This window comes from Trachemys scripta, chromosome 2 (assembly GCF_013100865.1).
Source record: "Trachemys scripta elegans isolate TJP31775 chromosome 2, CAS_Tse_1.0, whole genome shotgun sequence".
Taxonomy (NCBI): Eukaryota; Metazoa; Chordata; order Testudines; family Emydidae; genus Trachemys; species Trachemys scripta.
Genome location: NC_048299.1, coordinates 142,715,837 through 142,734,012, shown reverse-complemented (window position 1 = coordinate 142,734,012; position 18,176 = coordinate 142,715,837). Strand labels below are relative to the sequence as shown.

The 18,176-nt window shown below is 54.0% G+C and overlaps 1 protein-coding gene across 1 annotated transcript in view; it reads right to left on the bottom strand.

The window, feature by feature from the left end:
• CAMK2B (calcium/calmodulin dependent protein kinase II beta) overlaps positions 1 to 18,176 on the bottom strand; it is a gene marked incomplete in the record, with an annotated part of 141,002 nt that overhangs the window by 11,544 nt on the left and 111,282 nt on the right. The window contains 4 exon segments of the mRNA XM_034761678.1: positions 929 to 977; positions 5,399 to 5,443; positions 15,124 to 15,195; positions 15,609 to 15,649. Coding sequence (XP_034617569.1) covers positions 929 to 977; positions 5,399 to 5,443; positions 15,124 to 15,195; positions 15,609 to 15,649 — 207 coding nt within the window.

The window sequence follows — 18,176 nt, the reverse complement described above, 5'->3', positions numbered from 1 at the left end:
CCCCATCCCAGATTCCACACAGGTTCCATAGACTGACTGTGCGTTGTGTGAAGAAATACTTCATTTTGTGTGTTTTAAACCTACTGCCTGTTAATTTCCTTTGGTGACCCCTAGTCCTTGTGTTATGAGAAGGAGTAAATAACACTTCCTTATCTACTTTCTCCACACCAGGCATGATTTTATAGACCTCAATCATATCTCCCCTTAACCGTCTCTTTTCCAAGCTGAAAAGTCCCAGTCTTATTAATCTCTCCTCACACGGAAGCTGTTCCATACCCCTAATCATTTTTGTTGCCCTTTTCTGAACCTTTTCCAAGTCCAATGTATCTTTTTTGAGATGGAGTGACCACATCTGCACACAGTATTCCAGATGTGGGCGTACCATGGATTTATACAGAGGCAATAGGATATTTTCTGTCTTATTTATCCCTTTCTTAATGATGCCCAACATTCTGTTCACTTTTTTGACTGCCGCTGCACATGGAGTGGATGTTTTCAGAGAACTCTCCACAATGACTCCAAGATCTTTCTTGAGTGGTAACAGCTCATTTAGACCCCATTATTGTATAGGTATAGCTGGGACTCACCCATGGAATTCGACTCCTGGTCCTCTCCACTGACTCCTGCCAGTTCCCAGCAGCGGCACTGCCCCGGCTGGGGGAACTCCTCCAAACTGCCCCTAGATCCCACTGGATTGAAGTGTCTCTGGTTCAGTGTCCCCTCTCCTGTCCCAGCCCCCTCGTCTTCCCCAGTCCCCCATTCTGCCCCCTCGCTGGGCAGCTCCCAACCGACCCCACAACCACCCTTCTCCTGGCTGATCACTCAAGGCTGCTAACGCAGAGATGCCAGCTGCCGGGCACTGCCCACCACACCTTGCTGCCCGGCCAGCCCTGGGGGGCACCTGGCTGGCTGCTGGTGGGGCTGTTACCTTTCGTGTCCTCGTCCTCTATAGTGGTGTTGGTGCTGTCGGACGATTCCTGCGAAGACAGGCGGGAGGGAGAGAGACCAGAGAGAGCATTAGGCAGGGCTGGGCCACGGTCACCCGGTGTCCGGGCTAGAGCCCCAGCACAACCCGTGAGCCTTGTCCTGCGTCTGCCCCACACGTGGCCCCTCTGGGAGTGGCCTATCAGGGCCCCACTCCTGCCCAAGGCTCTGGAGCCAGGAGTGACGCTCAGCAGTACTGTGACGTGGCAAAGGCAGGACAGCTTCGCAAGGCAACCCCCTCCAGTACTCCCCCCAGGCCCGGCAGATCCAGGCCCCCAACCCATGTCTGGGGCCTTTAGGAAGATATATCTGCCCCCTTCCCCTAGTGGGGCCTTAATTCCCCTCTGGGGTGAACGGGAGTGGCCTGGAACAGCTGTGTCCACGATGGCAGCCAGGCACAATAGTCGGCTGAAGATCTGGCCCCGTGCCCCTCACCGTGGTATCAGGGAGGGGAGCTGTGCTTGCCCTGAAGCTCCCAAGCGAGGCTAGCCCAGGGGAGACTCAGGCATAGCTCACGGTAGCCAGGTCTCTCTTGAGGCTCCCACTCATGCCTCCTGCCTGCAGCCCTGCCCCTCCAGCACTGGGGCAGCAGGGAAGGACGGGGAACGGCGCCACGGACCCCTCGCAGCACCAGGCAGGACTGCAGGGAGAAAAGCTGCCCTTTGACTCTGGGGCAACAGCCCTCCCCAGAACCCTTCCTTGGGCACCCGCCTGAGCTCCATCCACTGATGCTCCAGATCAGGCTCCCGGCCAGCCCAATCCTGTGTCCCACCTTCCCCGCCATCAGCAGGGAGGCAGGAGTAGCGTGTGGCCAGGGTCTTCCCCCCACAAGAGGCTCTGGGGAAGGTGGGTGGATTGCAGGGCCCTCCAGAATGAAGGGAAAATGGGATCTGCCCTTTTGCAGATGCATTTATTTCAGGTGGACAGCAAACGTTTCCCATCTCACTCCAGGCAACTGGCACCTGTGTTGGAAAATCCCTGTCGAATCCCAACCCCAGGAATAATCCCAGCTCCAGCAGGGGGGTCCTGGGAAGATGTGACCTTAGCTGAGAGCCTGGAGGCCAGCCTGAGTCAGCACAGAAGGGGAAGGAGAGGAATCGCCCCAGTTACGGCACCTTCTGGTTAGTTTAACGCAAGGCCAGTCTCCTGGGTTAAGGGGAAGGAACAGCTTGAGGGAGGGGTTTGCTGGGAGCCCTGTCTCGTTCTGGGCCCACTGAGGAGACCTGCTCTGAAAAGCGCTTCACAGCCTGTGCAGACAGGTATCATGCCAGCCCTGAACAAAGACAGCGACCGGCCCGTCTTGCTGCCGTCACAGGGTTGGGGGAAACCAGGTTTCCGTGGCACCTCCGGAGCAGCATACACCGTCAACGCCAGGCTCTGAGTCGCACCAATGAAAATGGGCAGGAAGCGCCCAGGCAGGGCCAAGGCCTTGGCTTTGTGTCTAAAGGAAGGGGTCATCCAGGGGTGGGCCATCTGGCCACCAACGTACATCACCGAGCAGCGAAGGAGCCTGAATTCAAGCCAGTGCCCAAGGCTCCACCACCATTACCAATGCTGTGAGCTAGCCAGTCCCTTCAGCAACCCTGTGCAGCTAGCCCCGTGCCCTGGCCTTTAGGAGCTGGACAAGACCCATTCGATCGCCTGGTCTTCCCCAGGAGCCTTTGTAACCATGCTGCTCTGTATGGAACACTATCACTCCGCGGCCTTGCTATTCATACCACGGCTTCCACGCTCGATTGTTAGGCAATCGCCAGCCCTCAGGCCACAAGGTGGTGTGGGACAATGGAGAACCAGACCCGAGTCCCGTCTATGCCCTGACACCAGTTGCCTTCCCTTAGAGTGACTGAGATGTAGCTAATTATGGAGCCGATCTGCCAGACTTGCACGGTGGGAACAAAGCCCTTTCCCCACCCGTTGGGAGTAAAATTTTAAAATCCTCAAGCCACAGCTCAGCCAGGGAAAAGGCCCTTAAACCTCCCACCCCCTTCAACTGGAATAGAGACGCCACCTTCCCTCTGAGTGAGACCAGCTGCCAAGTTTGCTGTCCGGGGCAGAACAACCTGCATGGCAAGACCTTCTGGTGCCACCTGGACAATTAGACAAAAAGGTCTCTGGAGAAAATAGGCCAGGTCCTGCTTGTTCCACCTTCCCTTGTTCGTCCACTTATGCGGTGAGTAAAGCGGCTAAGAGGCTGCCTGCCTGCTCATTTTTCTCAGAATAATTTCTGCAATGCATGAAGGAGAACAAAATCGGATGTGTGCTCCTTGTTGTTTCCATGTGATGTAGAAAGAAAGCCCGTCTGCCCTGGAGTCTCTGCGGCGCCTGGCGACCTGGCTGGATTGTGACAGCACAAATCAGAGCAGTGAACTAAGGGTTTTTTTGGGCTGTTCAGACTCTTTACTTCAGGTTTGTTAATGTCTGTTTAACTCAAGCTATTCAGAAGCACCTGAGAGAAAGCAGGACTCTGTTGCAAATTCAAACAGATCCTACAGTTCCATCCTGCGTTGGCTCATAATCGCCATGGCAAAGACCTCCAGTGCGTCTTCTGCCAACCCCAGTGCAGGTTATTTCTAAGATGGAAAAAAGCAGCTTTTGGGAAACAAGAATCCCGCCCCCCCTTTTCAGCCTTTTTTATCCATCCCAGAGAACCAAACCAAGGGCACAGACCTGGCTGTTGCAGGGCACCTTTAAGAGACAAGCTCCCTAAAAACCAACTCCTCACGGCCGCTGGGTGACTGGTGTGTGGATGTAGGTGCCAGGCCCTGCTCCTTTTGTATTCTCCAGGTGGGGCAAAGGGAGCAGAGGTACAGCAGTGCCCTACCTGGGGACGTACTGGTCTCTGGTGGGGACACAGCTGCCAGGGCTGGCCCCACCTTGATACACCCCCCGCGCTGGGGACATGCCGGCAGCTATGGCAGCATCCTGCTCTCTCGGCCGTCGACATGCATTAGGAGTCACTCCCCTGAAGTCCATGGGGCTGTGGTGGGGGCAGGGCGATGGCAGGGGAAGCAGGCTACGGCCCACGGGGGGTTCCCTGGAGCGCTCTCGGCTTGGGATCAGTCACCCCGCGGGGCGCCGGCCCCACAGACCAGGTAAGGGACCCATCAGGCTAGTCACAAAAGCTGCACAGGCAGGTGGAAAGTCCAGCCAAGGGGACACTGAGGTGGATACAGTGCTGGGGCAATGGATTAGCTCCTAAGGGCCCGATCCTGCACACCCTCTGCCGTGACTGCATTGCTCAGCGAGACAGGAGGCTGCCGTGCCAGACAGCTGGGCCAAGAGGGCAGGAGGGGCCAGAGGGCAGGGAACTGCAAACTGTGAATCTGTCCCTACTGCAGCCGAACCTATTCCCTGCCCGGCTCTGCCTGTGCCCCCTGCCCCGGGGAGTGGGGATGGTCAGATGTGCCGAGGGAATGAGTCGGAAGTTGGAGATGGAAAGGGACGCTCAATCCCTGCAGCGGAGAATGGGTGAGGACGAGATGCAGGCTGGGGCGGAGGCGGGGGCTGTGTGAGAGCAATGGATGAACGTGGCATGGAGGGAGTTTGTCAGTCCTCAGCCAGTCCCAGCTCTGGGGCTGTCTGCTCACTTGCCTCTCCGTGGCTGTGCTCGGAGCCAGCTCAGGATCTCTGCTCTTGGACTGGCTCCTCTGGGGTCAGAGCAGAGGCTCCCCACCCCCTCCCTTACCAAGCAAGTGCCTCACTTCCAGCAGGGCCAGCGAACCCCTCACCCCTGGATGGCCAGACTCCCCCAAACCCCGGTTCTGCAACCACAAACATGGCTCTAGGCCTGTTGCTGCGGGGTGAGGAGCACGTGGAGCGGCATGCACAGCAATACACCCTCCGAGAGGCAGCCAGGACATGCTCCGAGCACGGAGCCCACTGCCCCCATGGGGCTCTGAACCCTGAGATACTAAGGCTGGAACAGAAGCAGATACTAAGGCTGGAGCTGGCAGAGCCCCCAGCTGGCATCTGCCCCCCGACTTCAGGGGCGTTTGCGCCTGAGGAGGGGCAGCCCTTGAGGGGGTCATCACTTGCTGTTAGCAGCAATTCTGCAGGAGACCGGGTGGGAGCGAACAACAAAACTCCCACAGACTGCACTGGGGGCCAGGTTCCCCCCAAGAGCCAGGGTCTACCCTCCAGACTGCTCACCCACTGACCACGCTCCCTCCCCGTGAGCTCTACAAGGAGGCCGATGCCCTGCAGACGCGTCTGCTGGGCCAATCTGCTGCCCTGGACAGCTCCCTAAGGGGCACCCAACTCCTGTTCTCTTACGCTCCAGAGAGAGACCGGAGCACACGAAGGAGGAAAAGCCTGAGCCCAGGCTCTGTCCCCAGAGGTGAGAGCACACAGCTGTGTCAGAACGTAGCCAAGATCGCAACTGGGCCAAGGGCGACGGAAAGACAGGCAGCAGTACCTTAATGCCGTCCACGGGGTTATGGATAACGGTGGTTTGAGGCTCCTACGGAAGAGAGACAGAGGAAAGAGAAGAGAGACAGAAAGGAAGGAAAAAACACAGTAGTCGGAAGAGAGGGAAAGACGGATCAGAAAACGGTGACAAGAACGTGAAGGGGAGGGGGGAGACGGAGGGGGGACAGACCCAGAAGAGAGCCGGGAGGGGGGGAGGATGGAGGGAGAAAAGCAAAAAGTAATTAGTTCAGCCAAAGGCAAATGATTAAAAAAACAGAGAGTGGCAGAGTAAACCAGGAAGAGAGAAACGGGGTTTGGGGGTTGGGGCTGGATCTCCATGAATGAAACCGAATCACAGCCCAAGCCATGGCATGAGCATCTAGGCGAGGTGGGGGGGAATGGAGAGCGTGAAGCTGAAATTGGATCAGAGCCCTCTGAGGCGGGGGGCGGGGGGCACGTCAGGAAGGAGGCAGGGCTGCCAGCACCCCGATACAGGCGGCACCAGGGAGCCCTGCAAGTCCCCATGAGCTCAAGAGCGGTCACGAGGGCAAGGCCAGCGCCATTCACAGGGAAGGGGTGCCCTGCTCCAGATGCCAGCGGGAAGGCAGCTAGTTGCCCAAGCATGGAAGGAACGGCCCTTTAAATGCGCCTGTCTCTGGGGAGCGCTCTCAGCCATCATTAGCCAGCCCAGTTCTCAGCCCTGAAGGAGCCTGGGTCCAGCCAGAGGGGAAGGGTCCAGCTGGGGGATTGTCTTTCCTGCAGCCTTGTGTTCGGGATGTGTGGCCCCCCACCTCTCTTGCCACCCAAGGGCTTGCAGGTCGGCGGCACAGAGCTCTTACCTTTGCCAGAACACAGTGTGGGGGGGGGTCGCGAGATGGGCTTGCGTCTGGGAACTTTACTATGCGCTTACCTGGGAGGCTGGCAAAGTCCCCGTGTCTCATCAGCCACACAGCTAGTCTCTCTCTGGCGCCCATGTGGGTTCATATTGATGAAACAGGTATTGGAATGACCAGAAAACGTCTGGACCATTGAACGCTGGTGAGCTGCTGCCTGGCCTAATCTCACTTGTCATATGCCTGGTCCCCCCTGTGATGTAATACTTGAGCGGCTGCATCGTGAGCCTCGGGGAGTGTGCAAATCACCATGCAGGAGAGGGACACGACGGAGTGCAAGGGCTGCCCTTCCACAGAAATTGTCATGCCCCCTTGGAAAGCAGAGCTCCATGGACACTGGACAGGCTACGGGGCGGGGAGCGGGGGATGTTGTACAACTGAGAACTCCCCACTTCCAGATCATCGGCAAAAGGACTCAAGACCCTTGCGGCTTTTCTGCTCATCCCTGAAGAAGAGTCTTGCAAGCAGACTCCTCCCATCGGCTGAGTTTACAGCTCAGAGCACATGGCAGGAAGGGGATAAGCCCTAGTTCCTTTGGTTTGGGGTTAGCTCCATGCTGCATGGACTCGGGGCATAGGGGCAGGTGTTTCTAGACAGACAGCAAGAGATCCCCAGGCTGCGTTTAGCCCTAAAGGTCAAATTGTGCTTGCTGATTATAGAAGCCTTGCGATGGGGTGTCACCCCCGCAGGGCAGAGCAGGCTGTCAGGCAGCACCCGGGGGACAGCCTGAAAAGCTAACTGATGATGAGGGGCAGGCTGGGCTGGTATAAAGCCAGCAAGCTGGGAGCAGAAGAGGGCTGGCCGGGTAGGGTGAGAGCCAGGGCTTGGGCCGGCGGCTGGCTGGCTGAACAGAGCTGGAATCCAGGCTGAGAGGGAGAAGCAGCAAAGGATGACGAACAGCTTCAGATTGGGAAGAATAGAAAGTTCTGTCTCTGAAGGGGAGGGAGCAGACGGGGATGGAAACATGAATAAGGAAAAGGATCAACATCTTACGCTGACGCTGGGAGCTGTTAATCCCTTGAAAACAGCAGAAGGATTAGGTGCAGTATCAGAGAGCTAGGATGAGCTCAAAGCCGGCAGGGTGGCCATTTAGTAGGAGAACGTACACATGAGGAACAGGCTGAGAAACTTCTTAAAACTAGAATCTTATGTGCAATGAAAGTAATTTGCCAGCTACCTAAGTTTGTGACAGAAGCAAGTAGGGTGAACAGATAGCAAATGTGAAAAATCGGGACAGGGGATGGGGGGATAATAGGATCCTATATAAGAAAAAGACCCCAAAATCGGGACTGTCCCTATAAAATTGGGACATCTGGTCACCCTAGAAGCAAGAGGGGTAACGTGCAGGGTTCCACTAGGCATGGCTGAAGATGTAATTAAAAAGGGGATGGGGAGGATCCAGTGCTGATTAGCAGGAGAGGGGGAGACCAGAAGCCATCCACAGCTGTCTGAGTAACATTTAAAGCTGCAACGCTACCTGATAGGAACTCAACTCTGCTGGGTTAAACCACATACCTCGCCCCTTTGCTGCCTGTCAGGGAAAAATGAGGGGCGGTAAATGTGGAGAAGTGCGGGGGAAGAACACAACTACAATGCGGCAGTTATAAACCCAGCGCAGCACACGGAGGGTGTGTGGCTGCAGAACAAGCTAGGGAGAGACAGAAAATTAAAACCATCCATAAAACATCCTAACACAAAATATTCACATCGGAATTTGGAGGAGGAGGAAAACGAGCTGCTGGTACAACACCACGCAGTTCAGGGCAGGGAAGATGATATAAGGGGAATAGATGAAGACACACGGCTTGCAGGCAAAGATAAATTGATAGCATTTATGACCAATGTGATTGATTTTAGTTTACAGAACAGGGAAGAAGATGACTGAAAGATTAAAAACGATAACCAAAGTGACAGAAAAGAATTTACAAAAACAACAAGGAGTCCGGTGGCACCTTAAAGGCTAACAGATTTATTTGGGCATAAGCTTTCGTGGGTAAAAACCTCACTTCTTCAGTTGCATCTGAAGAAGTGAGGTTTGTACCCACGAAGGCTTATGCCCAAATAAACCTGTTAGTCTTTAAGGTGCCACCGGACTCCTTGTTGTTTTTGTGGATACAGACTAACACGGCTACCTCCTGATAGAAGAGTATTTGCATATGGGCAATCTCTCGGTAGACCACATGCATGCAATTTTAAATGAAGGTAATAATGTAGTTTAAACAACACAGCATTTTTTTGTTGGAGCGCACATAGTTTAATAACACATGGCCGGGAATGACAGAAAACTGGGTTTGAAACAGAACACAACCCTGATGAGATATGTGTCCAAGAAACATGGTTAGTGAGAAAACTCATGTTTAAGCTTTCAGGATATGATGTAATCAGCCGTGACAGAGAAATGACAAGAGGAGGAAGGTCTAAGTTATGTTGGTATCGATGTGCAGAACTTATGTTTTGAGTACAATACTGTTGAGATTCCTCCACCTTCATACAAATCTATAATGTTTACAACCCAGATAAAAAAACAAGACAATCTAGAATTGGAAGAGTTAGTTAAGGGTGTCAAAAGCCTGTATATTACTTGTGGAGACCTTACTAGCCATAGTGAATTATGGGGAAGCAGGAAAACGGACTATAAAACAGTTTCATTGATACGCCCAACCTGGTATTGCTCAATTCTGAAGGTTTCATTTGGTGGATGGGACTTTTTCATGTTTCGATCTGGGAATTGCAAGAAGCAATATGGCAAAGTAATGCAGCTGGGAAACTATAAAGTAGATGGAATGGGAAGTGATCACTTGCCTACGCTAATTACATATCAAGGCCAAGGTAACGTTGAAAACACTGAAGGAATTCCTACCTGGAGGCTTAGAAAAGCAAAGTGGGGATGCTTTAAGGGTAGGTGTGCTGAGTATCCGAGTACCAATTGTGTAAGTGATAATCTAGAGGAATTTCATGATAATATAATAAAAGGAGCAGTAGCAGCAACCAATCTAGCTATATGTAAGATACTGAACTGCCACAAACTCCAAAATTCAGTTCCCTGGTGGAATGAAGATTGTCAAGTGCAGTTAAAGAAAGCAATACGGCATACAAACAAGCCAAAAGTACAATGAATAGCAAGGACTTAATGAACTATAAATGACGTAAAGCAGTGGCACAAAGAACTATTAAAAAGGCAAAGCGAGATTTGGAGAAAGTATTATGGGAAATTGAACAAAGATTCCAAGGCTTCAGAGAGAGATAAACGAATGAATGGGATACAGAACAAAAACAGATTAGACCCTGACTTAGAGTAAATGATAAAGTTGAATGTTCTGACTCAGGAAAAAGCGGACATTTTAGCCAAAGAGTTCCAAAAAGCTAGTAGTGATACAAAGCAAAGCAAAGAGTTTTGTGAACCCAAAAGAATGTTTGCCGAAGAAAACTGTAATATAAAGATGACACAGTGAATGAAAATTTCAGCATACTGGAACTCAAAAAAGCTAATAGACAAGAGCAAAACTACTGCCCTATATAAAGATACCATATGTAATGCAATGCTTAAGCACCTACTGGAAGGCAGCATAAGGGTTTCTTTTAAATTATATAATAATCTCTGGGAAGAGGAATACTACCGGCTGAATGGAAGCAAGCAGTGGTTATACTAATAGGAAAACCTGCCAAAATACACACAAGACCTGATGCGTCGATCTATTCCGCAAAATTAAGGAAAGACTGAAAAATGAGAGCTTAGTAGCATGCTTGGGGGAAAAACGAAATTATGCACTGTGTACAGAGAGGTCTCGGGAAAGGAAGCTGCACAGCTGATCATACTGTAAGATTAAAAAGAGAAATACAACCCCCCAGGAGGAACAGAGCATTTCTGACAGCTGTCTTCTTGGACACCGAGAAAGCAGGACACGCTGTGGAGGGAAGGCTTGCTGTAGAAGCTAGCCACAATTGGAATAATAAGAAGAAGGGTCAAGCGGGTAAGAGACTACTTAAGTAATAGAAGAACCATACAAGTAAAGATGGGGGCAGCTTTGTCAAATCTTTATAAATGAACTAATGGCTCTCCCCCGGGGGTGTTATCAGCTCAACCCCGTTTAACTTTATGACTAATGATCCCCTGGGGAGTATACAGGCAGGAATAGTTATTATCTGATTTGGGGATGACTGTGCAATATAGACCCAACATAGAAGGCTTCCGATAGCTGTGGAGAGAACCAGTAAGACGCTCGAGGGGGATGTGGTTTCAAAACGGGGAGATATGCGGGGATTTAAGTTCTCACTTGCTAAAGCTAAGATCGTCCCAAAGAGGAAGACTGGGGAGGAACAGAACTTGTCTCTCTCTCTCTCTCTCTCTGATAGGGCCAGTTGTTTTCAGCTTTTATTTTATTTAATTTCCCCCTGGAATTTACAGTGTTTATTACAACAACAAAAACAGGCAAAAATCAGTGCAAAAAACTACTAATAATTTTTCTGGGTAAATATCGGGATTTGTTTTGGTGGATGGAAAGACAGGGGATGGGGGGGGAAAGTATTCAGTAGATTAATGCTCTGACTTCCGTTCATCAGTGTGGTTTGGTGCAGAATTAAAACAGAACTCAAAACACAATGCCACCTCCGAGGTTAAGAAAACAATAGATCTCATGCAATGTATTGTAGTTTCCTAATAAAACAAGTTATTTTTTATATATCTGAATGATACAAAAGTAGGGTGAGCATCAGAAAAAACAGAATAATATTTTTTGTAAAACCCGGGATTTTTTCGATAAAAATCGGTTTAAACTGAAAACAAAGGGGCTTATCTGTATAGAAAAAATACAGGTAGCTCAACATTTGACATTCTTAGGAGTTATGTCCAACAGCAAGCTCACTTGGAAGGGTCACCTAGGTAATATCAAGATTAAATGTAAAGCTAGAATGAATCTGCTTCAAAGAATTGTTGGGAATGCTTGGGGTATGCCGAGCCTTTAACTCCACTTCTAACTCAACACTCGAACAATCAGAGCTGAGCTGAGCCCAAGCCCTGCAATTCGCAGGTGGTGTGAATATCACGATTCCGTTGTGTGGGCTGCAGGTCGCAACCGGAGAAATGCCTATAAATGGAAGGATGAAATTGTTAGATTTCACATTTGGGGCGAAGGTTAATGGAAACAGAGAAGATCAAAGTACTCAATGAATAGACGAGGACTGCTGGGAATTAAGTAGAGAAGAAGTAAGTGGATGCCACAAACTCCCAGGGTCAAAAGGTGAGTAAAAGACTTGGGTGAAAAGGAAGGTCTGGAGGAAATTAAAATCTTTAGTCCTGGGAAATCCACCTACAGCTGGATGGTTGTGGAGCTGGAATGATAAGAACATAAGGATGAGCAGGGCTATCAAATATGACGACTAAGATTTCTGAATTTATACATAGCAAATGGGGCCAGCTTTGCTAAAGCTCTACTGACGGTTCCAGAGACAACAGCACGGGCAGAGTGGGAATGGCCTTTATATCCCCGAATTTGGAATTAAGAGATCTAGGAGCCTAGCCAATTCTGCGGCCGTTTGATGGCCAAATTGATGGGTGTACTGTTGGCACTGACCTGCAGAAAAGCTGTATGCTCAGCTATTGCTGTTATCCTACCTGACTCTTTACTGGGTGTAACAGCGATTAGAAAGGAAGCCTTGGAAAGCAGGAATGACTTATTCAATGAAATATTGTTCTTAACTATGGAGATAGCACAATTGGGTGTATATATATAGTAACAGTTTGGAATCCAGGGCGTGTCGGGACACTGGGCAATGAAATAGCAGATAAAGCCACAAAAACTGCCTTACAAAGTGAGGAGGTTGAGAAAACAGGACTTCAAAAGTTTGGTTAAGAGAGAACTTGCAAAGGAACGGGAAGTACTTTTTCCAAGAGGAAAAAGGACAACGGTTCCATGAACTATGTCCTCAACTTGAGGATAATGGTCTATTAATAGCTACGACAGCTCTGAATATGGTTACTTCCGTTCTTCAAACAGCTCGCTGTGACCCGAATGGTAATTTATATTTACGAAACAAGCACAAAGACATGCTCTGTGACGCGTGCAAAAGTCTAAGACCCAGCTGAGAAGCTGTTGTGGTAACGCAGGGAGTATTACACAAAAAGATTCTTTCTCAAGAACTGAGAGGCCACGAGGTGAAAGACTATCGTCGGAAAGGACTGGTGAGGGCGCCGGGAAAGTGGGACAGCCGTAAAAGAGAATCACTTCGCTTTTCGAAGGATACTGGGCTAGGGGGGAGGACATAGGATTTTGATGATGCGAGAACGTCTGAAGATGAAGCATAAAACAAGAGGAGAAGAAAAAGATAGAACAGAAGAGGGCTGCAGGGAACGTAATCTGGCGTTTGGGCAGGCAAGCCCAGAGGAGAGGGCTGGAAGATGGAGAAGGGGAGCAGAAAAGAGTCCAGGGAAATAGCAACAGGATCTGGGATCAAGTAGAGGGCAGTTGCTAGACTCAGAGTCCCTGGTCTGGAAGCCGGAGTAGTGGGGGGCCCGGGTTCCCCTACCAACTGCTGGGGAAGCGGCAGAGGGCCTGGCCCTGGAGCCGGCACACGCACAGCTGACCCAGTGGGACTCTGAAACCTACAAGGGTAGGACTGTTAATGACCTAGCCGGAGGGCTGAGTCACACAGTGAGTCCAGGAGAGCGAGGTCAGAAAGGGATCGTGACCTGAAAAGTACTAATCCCCAGACATGGCCACCAGGAGGCTCTCCAGCGGTGACTAACTCTCATCACAAGCCTGTATCACCTTCTGAACCCTACGACTGTAACTCACACGTGTGCCTAAGTTCACTTGCTTTGCCCTTGTACATAACTCTCTCGTTTCCTTTTCCTACCTAATCAGTCTTCAGGATTGGCTACAAGTATCTGTGGTGGGAGATCTAAGGTGCAACTGACCTGTGGCAAGTGACTGGGACTGGGGATAACCTGAATATCGCTGTGATTCTTGGTGGAAGGAAGGGTCCGTCGATCACAGAGATACACTCACCTGGGTGGCGAGACAGAGTGACGTACCCCAGGGGTACTGTTATAGCACTGGAGGAGATTGCACTGGTTGGTGAAATCTAAGCATAGAACTCACCACCCGTTCAGGGTTTGTGCCCTGGTGTTTAACAGTCTGCCCTGCGTTTGGTATCATGCTCTTGCGTCACCGCTGGCAGTGTTACACTAGCGTGACTGTAAACTCGGGTGTAGATGTGCCATGAAGGGTTAGCCCTTAAGCGTGACTGGGAACAGACGGGTGTGTGCTGTCCACACTAGAATTTCAAGGCATGTTAGTGGACGTGATCCGTGCTAGGGGTACCAATGAAAACTATTCCAGGGCTGGGCAGAGCAGGGGCACAGAAACAGGAGAAACAGGCCACTCCATGGGACGGCCTAAACGCAAAGGCCTGCGCATTGCACTCACTTATAAGGGACTTTGCTCCCTAAAGGTTTCTGCCAAGGATACTAAATCTGGTAGCCCGAGCCTCTAGCACTTTGCTCCTTGGGTAGACGCCAAGCTAGGTGTAAGACGCTGCCGCAGCAGACTTGGCACTGGTCTAAATGACTGCACGAGAGAGAGCCAAGCCCTCGGAGTGGCTGGCTGCCCAGGCAGCCTCCCCTCACTGCAGCCCTGTTCAGTCTCTGAGGCCTGTCCCCGGGATTCAGGCCCGGGGTGTTGGACCGTACAGCAGGCTACTGCCTCTCCCTGCTTCGTTTACAGCTTAATGGAGCCCAGAGTGACCTCCTGCTCCGGCCTGTCTGTGACTCCCAGCCCCAGAGGGAGCAGCTGGCTGCAGATCAGGGCTCTGGGTAGCCCTATGAACCAGACCGGCGTGCAGGCTGCTGGATGCTGCGTCAGCCTTGCCCTCCCGGCTCGGCCTTGCCTCAAGCGACTGCCAACAGCGGCATCTCCCCCGCCCCTTCTATTCAGCCCCCTTGGCACTAGCCCCGGGGTGGCAGCCGGGGCCCCGCGCTGAGTGGGGAAGTGTCTGGACCTGGGTAGAAGTGAACACAGCTCACCCTGCCTGGGCCACGGGAAGCTCCGGGAGGGCTAGAGCAGCTCCTGGGACGCTCGCTGTCCCAGGCCAAGGCCTGGGTCAGGAACAGCTTGCTCCCCAGGTGAGGCCCGGCACCGTTCTCCCCAGGCCTGTCCTACCATCCCTGGGGCTGGGTACGGTCTTGGGCTCCACACACTTACCAAGGTCAGGCCACTGTCTGCCCATCGCACTCTGGGCCAGCTGCCCGCGGACTGGTCTCGACTGTGACTGGTCCTCTGTGGGGTCTGCTCTGGGGCTGGCCCTCGCCGCACAGTCGGGCCAGGGACGGGGGCCGAAGGCAGGGAGCCCAGCTGGGTGGGGCAGGCCCTGGCACTTGCCATTGGCCGGGCTAGTGATGCAGAGGGGCAGGAAGCCCCCTCTGTTGTTTGTGAGCAGGAACATGCAGCCCTCCCCATCTGGCCGGATTGCCACAGGAACGTGGCAGGGCCCTAGCTCAAGGAGGGCAGCATGGAAAGAAGTGGGTCTGTGCCCACGGAGGCATTCAGAGCAGGGCTGGGCTTGGAGCCGGCCAATTCAGCTCCACTTGCCTGCATGCTGGCCCTGCCCCATCCGGACTGTGTGCTCAGCACCCTCTGCGCACACGCGGGCAGCTGGTTCACCCCAGCAGACATGGCCCAGAGCCGTGCGTAGCAGTGCCCGCTCCTGGCCATGCAGAGCCCACGTCCAGTGCAGGAGGTTTTGGGGGAACATGAGCAGGGACCGCCACTCAATTCCCCAGAGCCGGGTGGCTCGCAGGCAGCTGGGAAAGCGGAGGGGCAGCAGAACAGATCGAGAGCCATACCAGTGCAGCCGGAGGGAGGGTTCCTTTCGGGCTGGTGACCCCGGCGCTGCCTTTGCTGCTGTTCGTCTGCGGCTGCAAAGGAGAAACGCACCCTGAAAGACAGGCCTGGTGGCCCATGCTCCCCTCCACCCCCCACACACCTTCCCAACCCTACGGGGCAAGCATGGATCCCCTGCATTAAGTGGCCAGGCCGAGGCGGACATGAGCAGGAAAGCCAAGTGCCTGGCGTGCATCCAGGGCTCCAGAGAAGGCCCAGATGTGGGTGAGACACAGGGGAACTGTGTATGGGCAGCTCTGCAAAGCCCTCCTGGCCTGGGAGAGACTCCGGATATTCGAGTCGTGGCTCCAGGCCAGGCAGAAGCTGCAAGCGGCGGGCACCAGCTCGCCACAGCACTGGCCTGACAGGAGCCTGTACCGCTGGCATCATTTCCCACCGGCCTCGGGATCTAAAACCGATCTCTCCGCAGCCCCAGCATGCTGCTCACCTTGCCAACATCAACCTTCTTGTTCAGTAAGCTCTTAGCTGCTGCATGGGGAGGGAAAGGACAGGGTTAGTGGCAGTTCCCCCCTCGCCAGGACCCGCCGTGCTGCCGCCTGCCCTTGAGGGGCGGAGAGAGGCCGCTTCAAACTCAAACCCTGATGGGTTACGCCTGAACGCAGAAGGGGAGCGCCACTCCTTCCCTTAGCCTCCTGCACCCAGGGAGCCCCCACCTTCACCGGCTTGAGCGGAATACGAGATGGGGACTCAGAAAGGTCGGCCCCGTTGGCGGCTGTTCCCTTCGTGCGAGGGCAGCATGCCCTCGGTTTCCCTGCTCAGCAGAGCTGCCCCAGGCAGGCCCAAGTTTGGCCAGCGCACACGCGAGCAGAACTGGGGGCAGGCTTTCCGGGACAGCGCTCGGTTCTGGCAATGATGCCCCCTCAGTCGCCCCAGAGAAACCCTCCAAACCTTCCTAAGTGGGGTAGCCCTGGGGTCTCTGCTCTCTTCCCCAGCACCTGTCGTGACCGCTGGCCAGCAGGTGCCGCTAGAAACCCACTGACTCAGAATGTCTCCTCCCAGCTGGACCTTTCACTAGCCCCTTCCCTGGTTCCTAAACGCAGGCGCTGGGCAGAGGGCGCCAGCTGCCTCCACGTGATCTCCCGCTGTTCGCCCTCTGCACCAGTCTGATCTACCCTCACCCCCGTCCCCAGGGACCTTCTCCCCTGCCCTCACACCAGCCGGCTCAGCACTTCGCCACCTCACAGCCAGTCAGCTGATAGCTGAGTGGTCCTTCCTCTGCCCCAACCCTTCCCACACAGGATCACGCCCTCCAATAGCCAGCCCCCAGCCACTACTGTCCCTCCGGCCAGGAGATGCCCACTGGGCAGCACGGCACTGAGGTGCTCTCAGAACTTGGCACAATCTCATTTCGCTCCTTGAGAGCGCTTCCTCCCCTGCCCCCGATCTCACCATGCGCCCACCAGGCAGGCTGGGGGCGGGGGGGGTGTCAGCCTGCACTCCTAGAGGGGCACGTGGAGACACAGGGGTTAAGGTCCTTCCCCAAGGTCAAACCTATGCTGGGACTAGAACTCAGAGATGATGCCCAGCCCCTGCTCTAACCGCTATCCCGCACTGCCTGGGCTCCCAACCCCCTGAGTGTCACAGCCTGGTGTCCATGGCCCTCCCCCGGTGGGGTCCAAACGGCAGAAGCTCGCTCTCCAGGAAGCAACCCCTGGAACCCGCAGCACCTGCTGTGCTCTGGGTCCTGTCTTCACTGCCCTGCCCAGCCCTCCTGCCCTGTGGTCTCCAGCATGCTAGGCTGTGCTGCCAGCTTCCCCGCTGTCCCCTCTGGGCCTGACTACCTGCTCTTTCGCCACCACCACCACCCCGCCCCTCCTTGGGTCTGAATCTGCATTCAGAATAGCCAACAACTGTCCTGTGTCAACCAGCCCTGGCTGAGAGAGCAGAGGAGCTGCAGGTCTGGAATGACAGGCATTGGCAGAGATGTGGCAACCCAGGGCTGGATATGCCGGGGGTTGGGAGTCAGGATCGAGGGGCACCAGCAGGGCTGTGTGGGGAGCCCAGGGCTGGGATAGCAGGGGGATGGGGTCAGGACTGAAGGCACCGGCAGAGCCAGGGATGGGGGCCAGAATTGGGATAAAAGGAAGTTGTGAGTCGGGATTGAGGGGCACTGGCAGGGCTGTGGGGAGCCCAGGGCTGGGATAGCAGGGGGCTGTGGGTTGGGAGTGAGGGGCACCAGTATAGCCAGGGGCAGGAGGCAGGACCGGGATAAAAGGGGGGTGTGAGTTGGGATTGAGGGGCACCAGCAGGGCTGTGGGGGGAGCCCATGGCTGGGATAGCAGGGACATAGGGTCAGGATTGAAGGCACCAGCAGAGCCAGGGATGAGGGGCAGGATTGGGATAAAAAGGGATTGTGAGTTGAGATTGCGGGGCACTGGCAGGTCTGTGGGGAGCCCAGGGCTGGGGTAGCAGGTGGCTGTGGGTCGGGAGTGAGGGGCACCAGCAGAGCCAGGGGTGAGGGGCAGGACTGGGGTAGCAGGGCCTGCGGGTCGGGAGTGAGGGGCACTGGCAGAGCTGTTTGTGGTAAGCCTAGGACTGAAACAGAGGGGCTGCTGGTCAAGACCGAGGTGCACTGGCAGAGTGGTGTGTGGGGACAGATTGCACACCACCTGCCTCTATCTGCCGGCTTTTAACTGGTGCCGTTTGTCGCTCATTCGCACACAGAAACCCACTCTGAACGCTACCCGAGCATCGGCGCTCGCCCTACGGCCCGGGGATTAGGTGGAACACAGGGAGCGCCGCCTCCCGGCCCACTGCCCCACGGCCACCTCTGCCTCCCATCCCCCAGCCAGCTCTGAGGAGAGAACCCGGGGAAAAGTTTGCTTACCTGAGAGAAATGTACAGAAGAGGAAAGCGAGAGAGACAGGCAGGTGAGAGGAGAAGGAGGGAGTGGAGGGCAGAGGAGAGAAGAGAACAAAAAGAGGTGTTGATTCCGGCAGAGTGCAACGTTTGCGGGGAAGGGGAAGTTACCACTCACAGCTGGCCTGAGCACAGT